At 38.1% G+C, this 20,798-nt stretch overlaps 1 protein-coding gene across 1 annotated transcript; it reads left to right on the top strand.

Moving 5' to 3' along the window:
- The first annotated feature begins 7,948 nt into the window (after positions 1–7,948).
- Positions 7,949–19,875, top strand: CNOT11 (CCR4-NOT transcription complex subunit 11). The gene is made up of 7 exons (XM_063304962.1): positions 7,949–8,598; positions 9,847–10,011; positions 13,336–13,488; positions 14,201–14,403; positions 15,752–15,954; positions 17,486–17,582; positions 19,578–19,875. Exons 1-7 carry the CDS (start codon positions 8,064–8,066, stop codon positions 19,773–19,775), a joined length of 1,554 nt encoding a protein of 517 aa, XP_063161032.1. The 5' UTR covers positions 7,949–8,063; the 3' UTR covers positions 19,776–19,875.
- Positions 19,876–20,798: the final 923 nt, after the last annotated feature.

The following is a 20,798-nucleotide window of genomic DNA, read 5'->3' as shown; positions in this document are numbered from 1 at the left end:
AGTTTATTCGTGAAACATTTTACATAACCCTAGTTCCCGCAATGACCTTGAGAACCTTCCTTGCTCTCTTTTTATGTCTTACCCAGATGCAAAGTAGACAGACCTATATCCTATAATGTGGTATTTGACTGTAGTTTTGGTAAAGCCAACATGCAGGATTGTAAACAGAAATTAATTAGCAGAGCAGAAGAACATCTCCTTGTGCGTATGTGCAGATTTGTTCTTAAGCCTGGACTTTTAGATAGAATGCTCCCTTGTAGTATATCAAGTGTCTATTGTTTCCATTAATAGGACTGTCCTTGAGCTACGTGTTTGGAGATAGAGATATCTTCATGGAAATATAGATATGATTTACATACCATGTTAAGCGATGGTTATCCTTGATTTTATGAACGAACTGCAGTTGGCTTGGGTTGGCACATACACTAAGTCAAAACCAAGCAAACCATATCATGTCATATAACCTATTACCACAACTACAGCCTGCTGGTTATAAACTGATGATGTAATACTGCACTGTAAACTGAAGTTGTTCCAATATGATGCAACAAGACAGCTGATTCCCCCCCCTCGCTTTACAGTTTGCATAATAGTAAATTATGGGTGCTATTCAGTTGCTTCCATGTAGTTTGATCAGGGATGATAACAACATTTTAATCTTTCTACTTATCTTATATCAACTGCGTGGTTTAGGATTTAAGTATCATAAATGCTATAGGGCTTAGGCCGACCTGTTTGTTGAATAAGAAATGACTCCCAGCTATCTCCTGCTTTATATACGTTTCATTAACAATCCCAGATGGATTTTGATGCTTTAGAGAAAACCATAATTTTTATCAAAATTTATATCCAACTTTTGTTCTCCACAGTAAAAAAATATAATCCACACTACCCTCTTTAGCCCTACTGATGATTGAGAAAGAATTACTATATCATCAGTATTTAATGGTAATATAAAATGTGCCTAGTGACTTGGCCTATCATCATCATCATCATATCTGATTTTAGATAGATGAAATTCCAGCTGAAAGTTTGTATTTGTGGGCATGACTGAAAGCTTGCTTAAAATTGACAAAAGCTGCATCTAAGGCAGACTTTTGAGTATACTTTTCTTCTACATGATTTAATATTAGGCACTAATCAACTAAAGTCTAAAGCTGGCTTGTCTCCCTGCCAGGGCAGTTTTTGTTCAACCAGTCTGACAACTTCCAGTACAGCTGTCTGGCATAGATTCTGCTTAGTAGACTGAATGGATGATAATTAGCAGACTAGCCTCTGTTACACTTCTGAAAATAGGAATCCTAGGCCCAATTATTTGGAATTCCAGTGGTGCTATCAATATACATAACAAGCAAGTCTGGACAATGATCCACTATTTAGGATTGCTTTTAATCAACCCAGGAAGAATGGAGTCCATTGCAGCTGCCTTGCTAGGTTTTACTGGCTGATCAGTCTTTAGAGGCCTCTGACACAGTATTTCTCAACCTTGGGAACTTTAAGATGGGTGGATTTCTTAAAGTGCTGGCCATGGAATTCTGGGAGTTGAAGACCACCCATCTTAAAGTTCCTAAGGTTGAGAAACACTGCTCTGACACCATGACTGGTGCTACAGTAGCAATAATTCAGCCTCTATCAGAGGGAAGGAGTTTTCCAGCTGTGCATGTAGCTTGTAGAAATGACTTTCTCACATTGCTTAACTGTGATGGCTAAGTATTCAGATGAAGTGGAACCAGTCTCCAAAATAAGAATCATTAGATTTAGCTGCTGAAATCAATTGCATCCACCCTTCCTTTAAAGCACGACTATTTGTTGTTGCTATCAGTTGCTTATATTTATTTATGCAATGTATGACCTAGGATGGAGGTTACGGATGATACGTAGTGACAGGTAGTAACTTTCTCTATTTTAATATAGCCATGATCAAACTGGGGCTCTGGATTATGTAAAGGTGTGTGCGCTTGCTTTTTGTAGTTATTTGTCATCTCCTGAAGTGATGATCAAAACACAAGATTACATCTGTCTCTACATAATGGTTTGAGTATAGGTGCTGTGGTTGATATTTGCTTTTACTTAATTGTGTGGTTTTGTTGTTTTCTGGTTCTAATTTCCTGCCCACAGTCATAGTAGTAGGCAGCCATATAAATTGTTCAAATAAATAACTAGCCATTAAAATTAGGGATCCAACTGATTTGGGCATTGCCATATTGCAAAAATTTGGATCTGAGGCTTGCATCTTCATGATGTTTATGCCAAATCCACTTGAATCTAAAAATCATATCCACCCTTGCTTTTATCATTAACGTATGACTGCGTAATGGAGAGTGAGAATGAGATCTTCTGGTTCTTCTATATCTCTCAAGTGCATGCTGCATCTTCAACCGTTATATTCTTCTACAGCATTTCTTTACCTTGGGACATAGGACATGGTGTGGCATTGGTTCCAGTCAATTTGGACAATAGAATTTGGGAGATAGTGTTGCTAATAAGTGACACCTTTTCAACCCTCTGGGCCATTACGTTATGGATGGTTACCTCAAGATTCCATTTTGTCTCCCCTGCATTTAGTGTGTGTGTGTGTGTGTGTGTGTGTATGTGAAGGAAAGAAACTCTGGGGTCCTTGGTGCTCTCTGAGCTCGGTTGTTTGTTTGCAGACATTTCATACCCGACCAGGTAACATCATCAGTGCTAATCACTAGCACATCAGGGTCTAGCACTGATGATCTTACCTGGTCAGGTAATGAAATGTCTGCAAGCAAACAACCAAGCTCAGAGAGCACCAAGGACTCCACAGTTCAACCCTGAATATACATATATTCTCTTCTATTGAAAGAAATTCTGCAGGACAAATTTACTGTATATAAAATTGAGTTACCAATTCATGTACAACATTAGGGATATACAAAAGGATCTCTGTGTGAACTGTTTTGTGCACTGAACAGCTAGTATCAGGTAGCCCATGCCTGAATCAAACTATGTGTTTGGGGTGTTTGGGTGCAAAAGCTGATAAAAGGGAGCTGTTTTGTTCTGCATATAGACTAAAATGCATTTGATGTTGGGAGAGAGAAAGAACATGAAAAAGCCAAGGATATCAGTATTAGTGGTGGGGGGAGGAAAAGGGAGGAACAGAAAGGAACACATTGGAAAGATTGGGGGGGGGGGTAGGTGGGCAGGCCAGTGAGATATACCGCTGAGACCACTGCAGTAAACAACAGGTACGTATGCCAGAATATTAGTGACAATGGCACTCATCCCTCAAAATCACTCTGGGATTCCTCCAGATTTTGTTTTATTTGAATCCCAGAACAACCAAATTCTTCTAGGTTTTGGTTCTTGCCAAACGGCAGCCCATTCAAAACACTTCAGAAGAACTTTCCAGGATGCAATGCCTTGTTCCTGGTTCAAAAGGAAATATTTTCTATTTTGTAGAAAACATGCAGCTCTTCCTCTCTTTATATATGTCCAATAAAACCCCCCAAAAGGACTTATTACACAGGCATTTTGTCCTATTACTGATACGACTAAATTCATGAAATATACAATGCATCCTCTTATCCATTATTCTGATACCATTCTTTCTCACTAAAACTGTTTTTCTGTAACTGCTTTTATGAAACCTATTTCATTCAATTAAAATTTCTGAATGTTGCTGAGTACAAATTCTTTCGAAGCTGTAGCATTATGGGTTTAAATGTAGGATGCTGCTAAAGCAAGGAACACACTGTATGTATTTAAAAGGAAAATCAAGTCAAGGAGTTTTTTATCCCAATTGTAAAATTGATTAAAAATGATTAAGCTCTAGTTAGTTGGTAAGATCCAAAGCTGAAATCAGTCAGCAAATGGCAACTCACAGAGTTTATAGAACTATTTACATCTAGCTGCTCACAAAGGAGGAAGGCAGAGTCTCTCTATGGAATTAGGACACGGAGGTTCCTATGAAAAAGCAGTTAATTTTTAAATGTTACTGTGCAGATTTGCATGACTGGAGAAAGTGAATGGACTTAAGTAATACTACCTCTCTTGTAGTATTATCAGTTGTTTTAAAAACAAAAGATGAGGTTTATAACCACCTACTTCTTCTTCACTTAAATACTATGAGTTGGTGTGTTTTATGTTCACATTTTAAACAGTGTAAATATTGCACCATGTTTCTTGGACAGTCATTCTGTTCGAAATCAGTTCTGTCATTGCACTGCTTTAGTCATAAAATGAACTTCAGGGAATATACTGCAGATATCCTGGTGACAACTCTGGAGGGGGTGAGAAGTAAATAAGCTGAAACTTTATCTAGATAAGATGGATATCTTATGGCTCAGGGTCCTGATAATCAACAAAATGGTCTTGAATAAGATTACAGTTCCCCGTCATGATCGAATACATATGAGACAATTTTAATTTCTTCAGCTATACAGTATGCTCCTTGTATAAATGTTGAAAAATATTTTAAAAGGGATATTTAATAACTATTTATTATAATTTTATATCTCCCAGAGTCCATGAATTCATATTACACTATTCCCTTTTGGAATAAACAACGTAATGCATAGTGCAGGTATATAGTGAGTAGTTAGTAAATAAAAAAAGGTAAAACTAACAGAAAATAGTAAATAAACTATTTAAATCTACCTAATTTATTAGTACACTCTGCAGCACTAGACATAGCAGTTAAACTCATTTATGAACAAGAATTGGTACTAACTAGGCTGCATACTCTTGTTAATTTCCCTTTCAAAAGCCCATAGTTAGTATATTTACCAGAGAACCCATTCTAGTGAATTCATATTCAGTTTCACAATCTCTTTAAAAAATCCCCTACTTCGATTTTCCCTGTTTATTTTCACATTAAGTTTCACAATATTGTTAGTGAATTCTCTAGTTTGATTTTCTCTGCTTCATTTCTTCCTAGCAGTGTCCCACAAGTTATTACAGCTTTGAAAAGCACTAAACTTAGCAGATGGATGTGTTTTATTTATTTATTTATGAAATTTTGCCACCACACATCTCCCCTGAAGAGAGGGACTCTGGGTGGTTTACAATAAGACTAACACATTAAAACAATAACCATAAATAACATCTAAGATATATACAACTCTCAGATATAAATATAAAAATAAATATGAATATAAAATCCAAGTGGCCATAAGCGATCTAATTCAGTGAGGAGAACTCTAGGGTGCCAGCCACCCCCAGGAATAACTACTCCCCTTCCCAAGCGAGGCAGCAGAGCCAGGTCTTCAGATTCCCCTGGAAGGCCAGGAGCAATGGGGCTAACCTCACCTCTGGGGGCAGAATGTTCCAGAGGGCGGGAGCCACTGCAGAGAAGGCCCACTTCCTGGACCCTGCCAGATGAAATTCTCTTACAGATGGGGTCCGTAACATGCCCTCTCTGTATGATCGGTTGGGATGGGTTGATGTCATGGAAATGAGATGGTCCCTCAGGTAACCTGGCCCCATGCCATGTAGGGCTTTAAAGGTGATAACCAACACCTTGGATTGGACCTGGAAGCAAACTGGTACCCAATGCAGCTCGCGTAGCAATGTCGTCACATGTGCTGATATTGGGGCACCAATAACTGCCCACGCAGCCGCATTCTGGACCAGCTGAAGCTTCCGGATACTCTTCAAGGGTAGCCCCACGTAGAGTGCATTGCAACAGTCTATATGGGAGATGACCAGGGCATGAGTGACTGTTCATAGGGCTTCTTGATCCAGGAAAGATGACCAGGGCATGAGTGACTGTTCATAGGGCTTCTTGATCCAGTGTAACTGGCGCACAACATGAAGTTGTGCAAAGGCCCTCCTGGCCATGACTGCCACTTGCTCTTTGAGCAGGAGTCGTGAGTCCAGAAAAAACCCCAGATTCTGCACCGGGTCTTTCTGGGGCAGTGCAACCCCATCCAGAACTAAAGATGACAATTTCCCAGATACAGAGCAGCCGTTAACCCACAGCCACTCAGTCTTACCAGGGTTCAGCCGATGTCATGAGTAAGGATGGCGAGCAGGGGGCTCCCATCCAGGCTGTAAAGCGCATGCGTAGCACTGAGGAATTAGGTAGCCATTCAAAGAGACACAGATCGGGACCACCTTAACCTTTGGGATTTATATGTCTGGGTTTTTCCCACGCTTCTTCAGTTTGTTAGGATTCCTGTTATGTACTAGCAATAAAACATTAGAGACCAGTTCCTTGTCTCAGCGTGTTTCCTGGCTGTTAGGACAGCCGAAGCCTGTTGTTCCCCATCCAGACTCCCACAGTCCACAGGCAACGAGAGAGGGCGGTCATAGCATCATTTACCACACCCGGGATGGAGATGTATAATTGTGTATCATCAGCATATTGATAATACCTCATCCAGTGGTGACGGATGATCTCACCCAGCGGTTTCATGTAGATGTTGAATAGAAGAGGAGAGAGGACCGAACTCTGCAGCACCCTACAAAGGAGGGGCTGAGGGTCGGATGTCTCGCTCCTTATCACCACTGACTGGGACTGGCTGTGGAGGAAGGAGGTGAACCAGCGCAAAACCATGCCACCCATCCCCAACTGCCTGAGCCGTCCCAAAAGGATACCATGGTCGATGGTATTGATCGTTGCTGAGAGGTCAAGAAGAGCAAGGATGGATACACTGCCTCCATCCCACTCCCGCCAGAGATCATCCATAAGCGCGACCAATTCAGTTTATGTCCCATATCTGGACCTGAAACCTGACTGAAAGGGGTCCAGAATCCTCTGGAATTGCAACACCATCACCTTCTCAACCACTTTCCCCAAAAAAGGGAGGTGGGAGACTGGACGAAAATTGTCCAGCACAATTGTTTTGTATTTTGATGTTGGTTTCAGGTTGATGCAATATAAAATCTTCAGATCCACAATTCTGTATCACAGCAGTGTCTCAGATCAGTAGGTCAGATTGTAATAGTTCATTCTGAACAGACAAATGTGATTTGTATTTTAATAATTTCAGTTGGATACCATGGAAAAAATCCAGAGGATCTGAAGGGATATGTATTTCATCCAGACCCCAAAAGTATCAAGATGGTTTTTTTTTTAAGCATTCAAAGTATTAATTTTGTTTAATTTTAGAATTCACACCTATGGGATTTGAATCAATTTTGCACTAGAGCACAGAACTAGTTTAAAACTTCCACAGAATCAAATGTATAGATGACATGTTCAGATCTGATAAGTATGAATATAATATTCTCAGTTTAACTATACGTCAAGTTTACTTAAATGGGTAAAATAAGTTTAATACTGAGGATGCAATCAGAGAAATAAACTCATTAAACCTCACAGAACTTACCTGATAATATAAAAGGAAAAGTCTCCTTGAGTTGAGCTTGACTTCTGGTGACTTTATAGATACTATGTAGATTTCTTGGCAACAATCCTGAAGCGGTGTTGCCATTACCTTCTTAAGGGATATTTTTTCAATATTCAAATTTAGTCTACAGCCTACTTCCTGACAGTCACCCCAACAATTCCTAACGAGGTCTGACCCAGCTTAGCTTTTCAAGATCTAGCAAGATGCCAAATACGGAGGTACCTAAGTACTTAGCAATTTGCATTGCTAAGATGTAAAAATGCTGTTCATTCTTACCTCTAAATATTAAGATAATGAGATTGACTGAGTTCCCTTTTTATTTAAAGTCTCATTTGGAAAATGAACTACAAATCTACTAACATAGCAACATATTCGTTCCAAGTTTCAAAAATCAACAGGCAAGGAAAACAATTCCTTCCTTTTTTTTCCTAAGATGACGTCTTCAAATAACTAACCCCCGAAATAGCTCCTAGCTGCCATTCTTTCTACTACCGACACCAACTTCCCGCCGCTTTCCTGGCTTTACGGCAGTACTGAAAAAGAGTAATCGTATCAGTACTACAAATCGCTTTACGGCAGCAGCTGCTAAAGAAAGGAAAGAGGACGCGGGAGGAGAAGGGAACCTAGCGCCTCGCGACGCATGCGCGCGGAGAAGGGAAAACAAAGTAATGGGAGGAGTTGCTAGGTAGGTTGAGTGCGCGGGCGCGCGCAGGCGGCCGCCGAGAGCGGGAAGGGTGGAGCTGGATGCTAGCGAGTGGGGTCCACCTCAGTCCCGAACCAGACTGTGCTGTGGAGGCGGCGGCGGGTTCGATTCCCGGTGGTGGGGCCGGCGCTGCTTCCGCCGCCGGTTATAGTAGCAACAGCAGCTGCGGCGCCGGCAGTGAAACCATCGCGTCGCTGCCGGGAAAGATGAGCCTTTCTCCGAAGGAGCTGACGAGCCTGCTGAGCATCGTGTCCGAGGAGGCCGGAGGCGGCACCTTTGACGGCCTCTCCACCGCCTTCCACCACTACTTTGGGAAGGCCGAGCATTTCCGCGTAGGCTCCGTCCTGGTGCTGCTGCTGCAGCAGCCAGATCTCCTGCCAACGCCGCCGCAGCGCCTGACCGCCCTCTACCTGCTCTGGGAGATGTACCGCACCGAGCCGCTCGCTGCCAACCCCTTCGCCGCCATCTTCGCCCACCTCCTCAACCCGGCGCCCCCCGAGCGCGCCCCCGCTGGCTCGGGGCCCGGCCCGGCGGGGGGCAGCGGCGGGGACGAAAACGAAAGGCCGCCGCTCTCAGGTAGTTCCCTCACCTGGTCTCAGGTTGGGCAGGGCGATTACCTGGGGTCTGCCCTTTTTGCCATTTCAGTAAAGGGACTGGGCGTCCGATGGTACCTAAAAAGATGGAAGTTGTTGAGAAAGCGGGGAGGAGGCAACACGGATTCTTTAAAGGCTGGGTTATAATGTCTGAGCATTTTACAAATTCGGGTTTCCTCCTCCCGTCTTTGTCTTTTAAAGCGATGGAGCAACCCATCCCCTTAGTTCAGTCGACTTAACCAGTACAGATTGGAGTATTCCTCTCTTATATCCATCTCGGCTCTTGATATGTGACATAATTTTAAATGTAATTGCAGTAACTGTAATCCTTCATTAATTCTTCTCAAATATCTCAATTCCCAACTTTGATTGTTGCTGATATTGGGATCCCCAGTTTTCTTTTAAAGAGTGTCTTGATGAAAGATTAGAAAACATTCTTATTCTGTTTATAATTTAGCCATCTATATGTTATATAGCTTATTAATTAACAAGTTTTGGTGTAAAAAGATCAACAGAAAATGAAAATAGATAATTGATCAATAGGTAACATGTATTTTGTGGTCATCAGTATGCTTTTTGTTAACAGAAGTATTTGTACAGCAACTGTATATAAACATTTGTTGAATTGACAATCTAAACCATGACTTTAAGCTGTGTTTGAGAAGCTAGGTCTCATACTGGAGTTAATGTTTCCTCTGTCATTTCTATATAATTGCTGACCAGAAAGTGTTTAATAACTGCTAATGAATTGTTTAGATAAATTATAAGCTGCCAGCTTGTTTTTGTCTAAGAGTAGAATCTTATCAGTGAATTGTGGCAATAAATGAAGCTACAGGTAGTTTTTTGTGCTTTTTGATATCACGTAAAGTCGCTTGTAAAAAGCTGACCCAGTATTTTACTAAGGGAAGCTTTTACTCTGCTAACTTGGTGGTCCTGCAGACAGAAGGAGGAAATGTATTTTCACAATTTCCTCAGTCCAGAACACCACTTTTAGCAATGCCAGAGCCTCCCCCCCCCCCCCAATTTACTGAATCGATTTTGGACAGCCTAAGAAGCTTGGCCTACAGGATGAATGATTGGATGGTGAGAATCCCCTTCCCCTGCTTTCACCTGCAAGAGTACTAATTTCACTGAGTTAACTCCATACCACTCTGGATCTAGCTCACAACAATAGAGACACTATAACTTTTTTGTAAAATGATGGAACTATAAAATAACTTCTTTTTTTCAGGGTTTTTGCCTTCAATTACCCCACCAGAAAGATTCTTTCTTTCCCAGCTGATGTTGGCCCCTCCTAGAGAACTCTTCAAAAAGACTCCACGACAGATTGTATCAATGGATGTAGGAAATATGGGCCAATCTGTAGATATAAGCGGTCTTCAATTGGCATTAGCAGGTAACACATAAATCATTCCCATAGACATCTGTATTAAAGAATGAAATATAAAATTTGATTAAGCTTGTATGTGAACATAGTTCTTTTCCCTCATAACTGCATAGCACATTTTTAGTTTTGCCTGAAGTTAATCATGTGGATTTCTGCAATGTTAATGAATCGTATATAGTTTTGGAGAAATCATTTTTGGCATATTAGAAAGTAAAACAATGATGCTTTTCAGTTTGCTGCTGTTTCACTATGTGTTCTTGTCCATAAATTGACAAAGCACATAGGCTTCATTATTGTTTTGTTCTTATTTGAAATTCTGTGCCCTATACTTAAAATAAGAACTATCCAACAACTTCTCCTTTCAAATCAAAGGAGACTTCCTGGAATTGATAACTGTGGAAGAAAACTCTGGGAGAAATACTGTACAGTACATGTCCAGGTGTTTCCTTTTTGAGCAGTAAATTTTCTTTTTTTTTTTAAATTATATTTTCCATTTTTGGAAGTGTCCTTTTATATAAATATTGAGATTATATGTGAGGTGTCATTTGTGCATAGTGAGAATTGCAAATCCAGTCAAAGTTCTCCTAAGCCTTTGATATATTAACATCTATTATTGAAGTGACAAATACTCTGATGTGCGGAGCTGTGATAGCATTTTAAAGCATTGCCTTTTTGTGTGATTCATAGTAACGTATATATGTAGAGCTTTTTAAAAAAAAGAGTCCCACAAATCCATATTCCTTGCAAACTTGTTTCTCCCCCAACTCAGTTTTTGTATGGAATTTTACGCTAATATTGTTGACTGTAGAAATACTTCAGTAGTGCAAAGTAAAGGAGAGATTCACTTAATTTTCCATGCTTAGAGAAGAAAGAGAGTTATAATTGACTTGGTGCTGAGGTTGTATCATCAGATTAAAAGAGGCGTTTACCAGTGTGAGCTGGCAAGCACTTCTCTTGATCCTAGCTATAAACTTGAAATTTTCAAACTCTTCCTTGCAGCATGCTGACTTGAAAATCATATAAATTAATACTATGGTCATACTGGGATTAGAATCTATTCTCATAATAATATTTGCTGTTTTACAAAGATGAATGAAACTATGAAAAACTTTAATTTTTAATCAGATTCTTAGATGAGGGGGCATGGTGGCTCAGTGGTTCAGACACCAGGCTTGTCGACCGGAAGGCTGCAAGTTCAACAGTTCAAGACCCAAGTGCCACACGGTGGAATGAGCTTCTGCACTCGCCCCGGCTCTTGCCAGCCTAGCAGTTCAAGAGCATGTAAATGCGAGTAGATAAATAGGTACCGCTTCGGCAGGAAGGTAACAGTGTTTCCGTGGTTGTCCTGCTGGCCACATGAAACGGAGATGAGCACCGCCCCCTAGTGTGTCATTAGACATGACTAAATGGGAATCTTTACCTTTTTTACCAGATTCTGAGATTACCAGTTAGGTATTTTAATGGACCAGATCATTTGGACATCAGGCTCTTCCCCCTTTATTTGTTCTGTTCACCTTCTTACTCTCAAAGAGCTATGGAGAACTTGAAAATTTGCATACTGTTTTGTGGCCCTGGGTTGACCTAATAAAGATATTGCCCTGATGTTTTTTTTCTGAAGGCTAATATGGCTACCTTTGTTTTCACCTGAAGAAAATATAGTGTAAGTAACATGTGCGTTTATTTTTTCAAATTTTTATCAGAAGTGTGAGAAAGGCATGGATAATTACTTCAGTAGTTTCCGATCATGCTATTCATATCAGTACTATGTAGCTCACTCATTACAGTAGTAAGTTAGTTTTGATGGACCATCCTATAAGCAGTTGTTATCTACAATATACATTATAGAGTGTTGAATTCTTTTTTCTTTCTCTTTTGAGGTTCAAAAAAGTAACGATGCTAGCTGTATCTTGGGGGAGAGTGATCTAAGCTCAATATTTAGAAGTGAATTCCATGGGATTATTGCAAAACACTTCAAAATAATATATTGAATGTTAAGAGCAGAGACATCACACTGACAACAAAGGTCCGCATAGTTAAAGCAATGGTGTTCCCCATAGTAACATATGGCTGCGAGAGCTGGACCATAAGGAAGGCTGAGCGAAGGAAGATCAATGCTTTTGAACTGTGGTGTTGGAGGAAAATTCTGAGAGTGCCTTGGACTGCAAGAAGAACAAACCAGTCCATCCTCCAGGAAATCAAGCCAGACTGCTCACTTGAGGGAATGATGTCAAAGGCAAAACTGAAATACTTTGGCCACATAATGAGAAGACAGGACAGCCTGGAGAAGATGTCAATGCTAGGGAGAGTGGAAGGCAAAAGGAAGAGGGGCCGACCAAGGGCAAGGTGGATGGATGATATTCTAGAGGTGACGGACTTGTCCCTGGGGGAGCTTGGAGTGTTGACGACCGACAGGAAGCTCTGGTGTGGGCTGGTCCATGAAGTCACGAGTCGGAAGCGACTAAACGAATAAACAGCAACAAACAGGATGCAACTGACACAATCAAAACCTTTCCTAAAAATTACACAACTGTACTTGGACACTACACAAATTATATATTTGCATTTTATCTTTTATAATTAGATATGTACCTTTAAAGTAAAGATAATTATGTTATAAACACTAGTATATAAGTCTGTGTCCAGACAACTAAAAATTGTTTTCTGTATCTAGATTTCAGCAAATTGGTTACCATTTAGCTGATATTCAGAAACTTTGACTCTGGGACTGACTCTCAGGTGCCAAAAGAGGTGCCAAGTTTAGAATTTGGAAACTATAGTAGAATGTTCTGGTGTGCCAGTCAGTTTTAAGATGAAATATGTGGAGACAAAATGTCTCCAAGTTAGCTATGAAAAATGCTGTATGAAGGCTAAGAATAACATTGTTGCTTAATGGGAACTACTGGGTTTTCAGTTCTTAGGAGGTGGAAACAATAAAAGAGCAGTAGAAATACAAGCTCTGCAAACCTCCAGAAAGTGTTATGGAGCTCAAAATACTAATGGTGAATTTGTGATAATGAGTTACTTGTTAACGTGATTAATAATTTGAATATTGATTTATGGAATAATCTGTGTAAACTATATTGTCAATTAACAGTGGTATTAGCTTGTTGAAATCTTAACATTATGTTTAAAAATATAATAGTATGGGAAAAGAGCTGGTAGAGATTAAAGGTTTTGGGACTTGAAAGAAGGAATGATTTAATGCCTAATTTTTAAAGCTAATCCCAATTTCTCACTAGCAGAAATCATGTGGATTTGTTAACAAGTTTATTCTTGCTCTTGTGATTCAAGATTTTAGGCACTGAAATTGAATTAATCTAATTTTCCTTCTAGAACGTCAGTCTGAGCTGCCAACACAAAGTAAAGCTAGTTTCCCCAGCATTCTCAGTGATCCTGATCCAGATTCTTCAAATTCTGGTTTTGACAGCTCTGTTGCATCCCAGATTACCGAAGCCTTAGTGAGTGGACCAAAGCCACCTATTGAAAGTATGCAGCATTTTTGGGTAACCTTTCATCTGGTTACAACAATTAAGTAGTGATTTTATTTTCCATTTCTTATTTCTGTTCATGTTATATTTGCAATTGGTGTTGATAGTGTTGTTCGTATGAATGTAGTACTTCAGTTTGAAAAGCAGAGGGTAAGGAAAAGCAGGTTGAATAGTTTCCATTATGGCTTTTAGGGCTGAATATGGAGCAGCGCCTCAGGTAAGTACTATATTGACCTTTGCATGTGCCTGCACTACATTCTACTGCTTGTACTGATATATTTTATTTAGGTTCATACAGTTGGTTTTATGAATGGCTTTAAATTCTGCTCCTTATGCTTTGTTTTTTCCAGAACATTTTTCTGTTGGGCATGGTGAGAGTTTATTACTATCTTGGATTGGCATTGGAGAGTTCTATAAAAGATATCTCTGTAACAAATATGCCAGTTTATAAAACTAGAGTCAGCAGTTGCTAAAAGAGATGAGCTAGAAGTAAACTGGTCTAGATGCTCCAGATTGTCACAGTTCATAGAAAAGATAATACACTATATTATATACTGTACAGTAAACTATAAAGAATAATATGATGTATTATAAACAAGATAACATATAGAAGCAAAGATAATATACTTGGGAACATTTTGATTGTAGGGTAAATATTTTGATTTTTAAAGGGATAATTTTTAAGAAATGAATTGAATATATTTTTCCAGGTCATTTTCGACCAGAATTTATCCGCCCACCACCTCCACTCCATATTTGTGAGGATGAGTTAGCTTGGTTAAATCCAATAGAGCCAGATCATACAATTCAGTGGGATAAGTCAATGTGTGTTAAAAATAGTGCTGGAGTGGAAATCAAACGAATCATGGCCAAAGCATTCAAAAGTCCTTTGTCATCACAGCAACAAACGCAGGTATGAGTAGTCAATTGCTGACTAGTTTAATTTTATTAAATCATCTGGGGGGAGATGGGCGGTGGCAAAATTTGATGAATAAATAAAATAATATCCTCTTGATTTAATATTAAAATTAAAGCTAGCTCAAGTTTAGTGAAACCCCAAAATTGTGATATAACAGTTCAGTAATCATGTCTAAAAATGAACATTTCCCTGTAACCTTTCCATCAATTTCTGCTTTAGACTTTAATGGAGAAGTAGAATTCAACTTATTTTATTGACTTGACTTATATGCTGCCTTGTTGTTAAAACAGAGAACTAAAAGCACTTTTCAGTGTTCACTAATATTTAACTTTTAATTATTTAATTAAAGCATAATTAAAGATTGGTTTTAAAGATTTGGGGAAAATTAAATCTTTTTAAAGGAATAAGAAAGAAGTGGCCAAACCCCTCTTTGAAAGGGGTGTGTACTATAACCTAGGAACAATTGCAGAGAAGGCTGTTCCCCTCATATCCTATAAATTGGTCTTGGAACACAGGGGAGGCTTCAAGAACAGCCTCTTCTGCAGTTCTTAATATTCAGACAGGTTTATAATTGGAGAGGCTATCTCTTAGGTAACCAGGCTATACTGTTTTATGGCTTAATGTCAACATTAAATGTGCCAAGAAAGAAATTAACACTTAGTGCCGATCTGGAATCATGATTCCAACTATCTTATGCTAATTCCTAGTCTAGTGGCCACTTTGTGAAGCAATTGAGTTTCCTAAACTTTTCAGGGAGCTTCTTGCCACAGCTACAAACTGGAAATCCAGAAGTATTAACTGGATACAGTGAGCACAACCATCCAGAGGAGACTAAAACCTAGTCAATAAATTCAGTTTTTTTTATTGATTAAAAGCAGTTCCATTTTATTTTTATTTAATTTCACCTTGACTAAGTTTAAATTCAGTATATTTATGGCACAAATCTCTAAAGCTCCATAGCTTTAGAGTGGCTTCCTGTGGGGGACAGAATAGAATTCTGAAGGGCTCTATTTAACTTGCTGTACTTAAAGATTTTTGTATTGGTTTAATGTTTGGCCCTTGTGTTGATTTTATCAAATAGATCATGAATGTTTAGTTTCAATTATTAGCTCAACAGGAATCACTTTTTACTAGCAATAGAATTTAAAACTTTTACTGGCAATCCCTCCTCAATTTTGCACGCCTTGCCATAACCAAAGGACCATTTTTGTCATTTGGCTGTCAATAATTACTGTGATTTTTCAGTGATTTTATTTTAATTAGTAATTTAGTTAAGTTGGAAGATTGTTGTAATCTCTTTTAATCGTTAATACTTAAAATGCTTTACATTTTTAAAATGCAGCTCCTTGGAGAATTGGAGAAAGATCCTAAGCTTGTTTATCATATTGGCCTCACTCCTGCCAAGCTGCCTGATTTGGTGGAAAACAATCCTTTAGTTGCTATAGAAATGCTGCTTAAATTAATGCAGTCAAGTCAGATAACTGAGTACTTTTCAGTATTAGTCAACATGGACATGTCTTTACATTCAATGGAAGTTGTAAATCGGTAAGTAAAATGTTTTTATTACTATATATTTTAATTAAACAAGCTTGATTTTTCAAAATCTACATGAAACTAATTTGCAGAATTCTATCAGTTTTCTCCCATGAAGAAATTACACTCTGAATGGCTGTATTAGTGGAGTAATTTGATCTTCACACATTATTCTGTGGGAAGTAAGATGCAACTTGGAATGTAATTTAAAGCCCTAAGCTCGTGACCAATTGGAAGTACTAGGACTGTGATCACCATAGGATGGTTTACTACCCACTCTAGTAACATCCTTGCTTTCCTGCATAAATGGCTACTTGCTGCTATGGGAGTACTTTATAATTATCCTTACTTTGGTGCTCTGGTTGCAGTTTTAGTTATTACACTGGCATAGAGCAGATCTTCTGTATATGCATGGGGGGAAGAATGTTGGGGAAAAGAGTTCATCAGTCTCTAGGTGGAAGTGATGTCCTAATGATAGACACTTGCAATTATTTAATTAGGCTCAAAGACTACTCAGTGTAATGTCAGAACAATTTGTATTGGTGATTCTTTGAGAAATTTCAGGGATATGCCATCCTTATACTTACTCTTTTTGGTACCCTGATTAACACAATAGTTGTTTATATGTAATATTTGACTACATCCAGTTTGTAAAGAGCCAATACTCAGGCATGTTATGGTGGTACATTATGGCATCTTATGGTGTGACTCAAAACAACTGTTCATTCTTTTAAAGACTGCAGAGTTTGCTTTCCCTTGATGAAGGGAAAGATAATTGTTTAAACTGAACATTTTAATGTGAGGTATGGGTAGCGGCCATTTCAGATTCAATAAGAAAAATATATTCATATATCCATAACCCAACCAATAACTATTATTTAATTACAGTCTGAGGAAGGATGGATATATAGATATTACATTTCCTCTGTGTCCTCTAGCACAGCATGTTATTTTGGTGTATTTTAATATTTAATATTTTGTGTATTATTAATAATAGTATTGCTAGCAATGTTAGATACTTTATTTTAAACCCAAAAGAGATATAAAAATTGTTTTGAGCTAAATATGGCAACTGTCATATACAATCAGTCAGACTCCTAGTTTAAAAAACATTTTGAAATAAAAGCTTCATGTGTTCTAAATTAGGACAAATGTTGCCTCTTTTCTGTCAGAATATCAGAGCATTGTATTCCATCTCAGGTATAAACTTGCAGTATGATGGAAATTATATACAATTTAGTTATAGCTGTTAATGAGACAATGAAGAGTGATCAGCTCTTCACTTGATAGGACTTATAATCTTTTTATGTGTTTTGTTTAAATTGGGCAAGATAATTGGTGGTAGATGAATTCTTTATTTGTGGACAAAGATAAGCAGCCTAAATTAGCCGAAAAGAACAATGTCCAGACAGGAATACAATATACATTAATAAAACATACAACAAAATAAAAACAATAGATTTTATGCTACAACTGAAGTGAAAAATAGATTATCAGCATAGATGGCCAATTTGAGAACAATTAACTTTTAAATATTCAACAGGCTTACTACAGCAGTTGATCTTCCTCCAGAATTTATTCATCTTTATATATCCAATTGTATTTCTACTTGTGAACAAATTAAGGACAAGTATATGCAGGTAAGTATTCAGAAAGAAACTAGTCTCTTGCAATGAAGTAATTGAAAAATGCAGGACATGGCATAGAAAGAACCTGGGGAAGTAGAAAATATTGTTGCAGAGTTGATGAACCATAAAACCCACTTGAGTCAAAAAGATGTTAGTTCCTTATGTTTTCAGCGTAACATTTCACATATGGCATATTATGTTGCATACATAGAAGACCAAAGACAGCAAAAATCACAGAAATGATCACGTTCCTTTAAAATGTGAACATTATTGTAAAATTCCGTTCATGACTGTACTTTAAATGTTTGCCTACACTGAATAGAGCAGAGTACTTCAGTACCTCTGCATAACATTTTGCTTATTCATATGCTTGACTGTATTATTGACAGCCAAAGAGAAAACCAAACATTGCTGCAAAGATCTTTCCTTTGAGGAATATTGCTTTGGGAAAATTTAGTCCTATAACTTCAGGATATTATTCAGAATTCAAGATTCCACAACTGTATTGGTTCTGTATTTGAAAGAGGGATTTAACTTTTTGAAATATTTCTATTTTCTCCCATTTCAACAAAGATTTCCATGTGTTCTCCAGATTTTGCCCCTATAAAGGGTGAGATGTTGAGTCTACATTCCACTTACAAGTCAGATTTTATTAATACACCATTTTCCTCACCTTAATGGAAGCAGCTGTTCCTTAACTGAACTGTAGGGAGTAAGGAAGATGACCTTGATGGAGATATGCAAGATCCATTGCCTAGGCAAAACGGGCTGAAGCATTTCTTAAGTCCACAATGAAAGAATATTCAGAAGCAGCTCAGGCAGATGCCTCCCTAATTCAAATTTTGTTGCAAGATTTTATTATAGCCTATCTCAATAAAAGTAGGTTTAGCCTATCTGTGGAGTTTTCCTGGCCTACCTAGAGGGGTTGACATCAGGTGACCATCCAGTTGGTAGCAATGACAGTGCTCTCAAGGAGAATCTGGATTGGAAATTGGATGAAAGAACAACTTAATCTTCTCCTGCTTTTCCCCAATCTTAAAAACTTCAGATAATGGTGCATACTATCGTGATGATAAAGGATCAGGAGTCATTTGCTGCTTTCACCACCCTTACAGGAGGGGTCACTGTGTGGATAATTAGTAGCTGTTTGAAATTCCACACAAGAAACTGGTAATCTGAGCAGACCTCATAGCTATTCTGCTTGCCATGGAAGAAGTTCATTTCTGATAATTCCCAGTTTTACATTAATTCCCTGCTCCAGAGATAATACTTTCTGACTAAAGTCGATCAGCACGTATTCTTGCACAAGTCTTACCCTTCTATTCTGTTAAATGACTTTACTGGGACATAACTATCGTGGGTCTAAGTACTCTGGAATGGCTGCTTTGATTAGTAAAATCTTCCAAAAGATATAGGGCAAATTTGGGGAAAGAGCATTATAAGCCACCTTCAGTCATCTTACCAGTTTCTTTTCTCTTGTCAGTTTTGAGGGAAGAGAGCAAGAAGAAACAAAGTGGGAGATGTAATCCCTTGCTGTTGGCATCTAGGCAGCACCACAACTTGAGTTTTCTCTCACGGGTAGATTTATAAGTCTGTTTACCATAGCCTTGATTACTCCACTGAGTGGGAACAACAACCCACCATTAAATTGTGAGAAAGCTATTAATGTAGTATTTGCATATTTTTACTTAAATACAGTATCTTGTGGTTGTAAGTAGTTGAATATAAAAGAAACAAAAAGCAGGCTTATTTTCAGAATATTAGAACAAAGGATTCTACTTAATTCCTTTGATAATTGGGAGTTAACTTGGAATATGGAAACATTTCAGTAAATATCCATTATGTGATGTTAGAAATATCAGTTAATTGCAGAATTAAAAAGTCTTGCAAGTTTGGATAAAATTATTTATGAGACAAACAGCTTCTCCTTTAGAGAGTTTTGACATATTAAGATCAAGCTTATTCAAACCTGTTCCTTTAAAAAAATTTTTTTTCGTTTTGTTTTAGAACCGGCTGGTACGTCTTGTTTGTGTATTCCTGCAATCCTTGATTCGAAACAAAATCATCAACGTACAGGACTTATTTATAGAGGTACAAGCTTTTTGTATTGAATTCAGCCGGATAAGAGAAGCAGCTGGACTTTTTCGATTGCTGAAGACACTTGACACTGGTGAAAATCCTTCAGAAACAAAGACTTCCAAATAAGACTGATTTGGAAATTTTTTTTTTACTTGATTAGTGTGGAAAAAGATTTCTGTATAGTTTATTTCTTCGCTTGCAATTAAAATGTTTGTGCTTTATTAAACATTGCCTTTCGGTTGAGACTTTTGTTGATGATGGAAGGACTTGAACTCTAGATCTGAAACTCTAGATGGGTGTCAATCTACCTAGCAAAATATTCTTTGCCATCTTCAAGTCTGTGTCCCACCTGATTTTTAATTTTTAAATTAGTTAAAAAAAATTAGAAAATCTGGGAGTTTACATGTTGCAAATTACTCACTAAAAATGGTAAAATATGGACCCAAGGCTCATTCTTGCAAGGGGACACATGCTGCCATTTAGCTTTAAAGCATGCCAACTTCCCCTTTAAAGGATGTTGCCTTTTCAAAGTGCTGCTAAATGCTCTGAGAAGCAGACTGCTCTTGTTTATAGTAAGTTTCAGAGAGGTATATATTATGTTTGATTTAATCAAGTACTTAATCTAGGACTGCCTAGAGCATGTTCAAGATTAATGGCATTAAACTCCCAGAATTTCCTAGTCAATACGAAATTGCTGAGAATATTGGGAATTGACGTTCATGTATCAGGAAGCAATGGGTGGCAATAATTGATCCAGGCAGTAATCTTGCTCATCTGAAATAGGACTGAACCTGCCTCTGATAATTCAGATGCTGCATTTTGAAATAGAGTTCTTCCTTCATTTCACTGTGCATAACAGGTGGATAAACTTACAAGAGTTTTGTAGTTTTTCAGGAACCACCTCCTACTTAATTACTGTAGTTCAGAATAAAGCTTCACATTTCAAAAAAGAAAAAGGAAATCTGTAGATAAAATGAAGAACTTCATGCTATGTTTTGGGAAAAAAAACATTTATTTTTAAGGTACTCCTTTAATAAGCTTAGAATAAAAGATTGTTTTAAAGATATACAAGCAGTAAGTTTTAATGGTAGAACACTTCAACAATTACGCCTTATATCTCAAAAATTAGATCCAAGGTTATACTGCAAA

Source organism: Candoia aspera, chromosome 5 (assembly GCF_035149785.1).
Source record: "Candoia aspera isolate rCanAsp1 chromosome 5, rCanAsp1.hap2, whole genome shotgun sequence".
Lineage (NCBI taxonomy): Eukaryota > Metazoa > Chordata > Lepidosauria > Squamata > Boidae > Candoia > Candoia aspera.
This window is presented reverse-complemented; position numbering and strand designations above follow the sequence as displayed.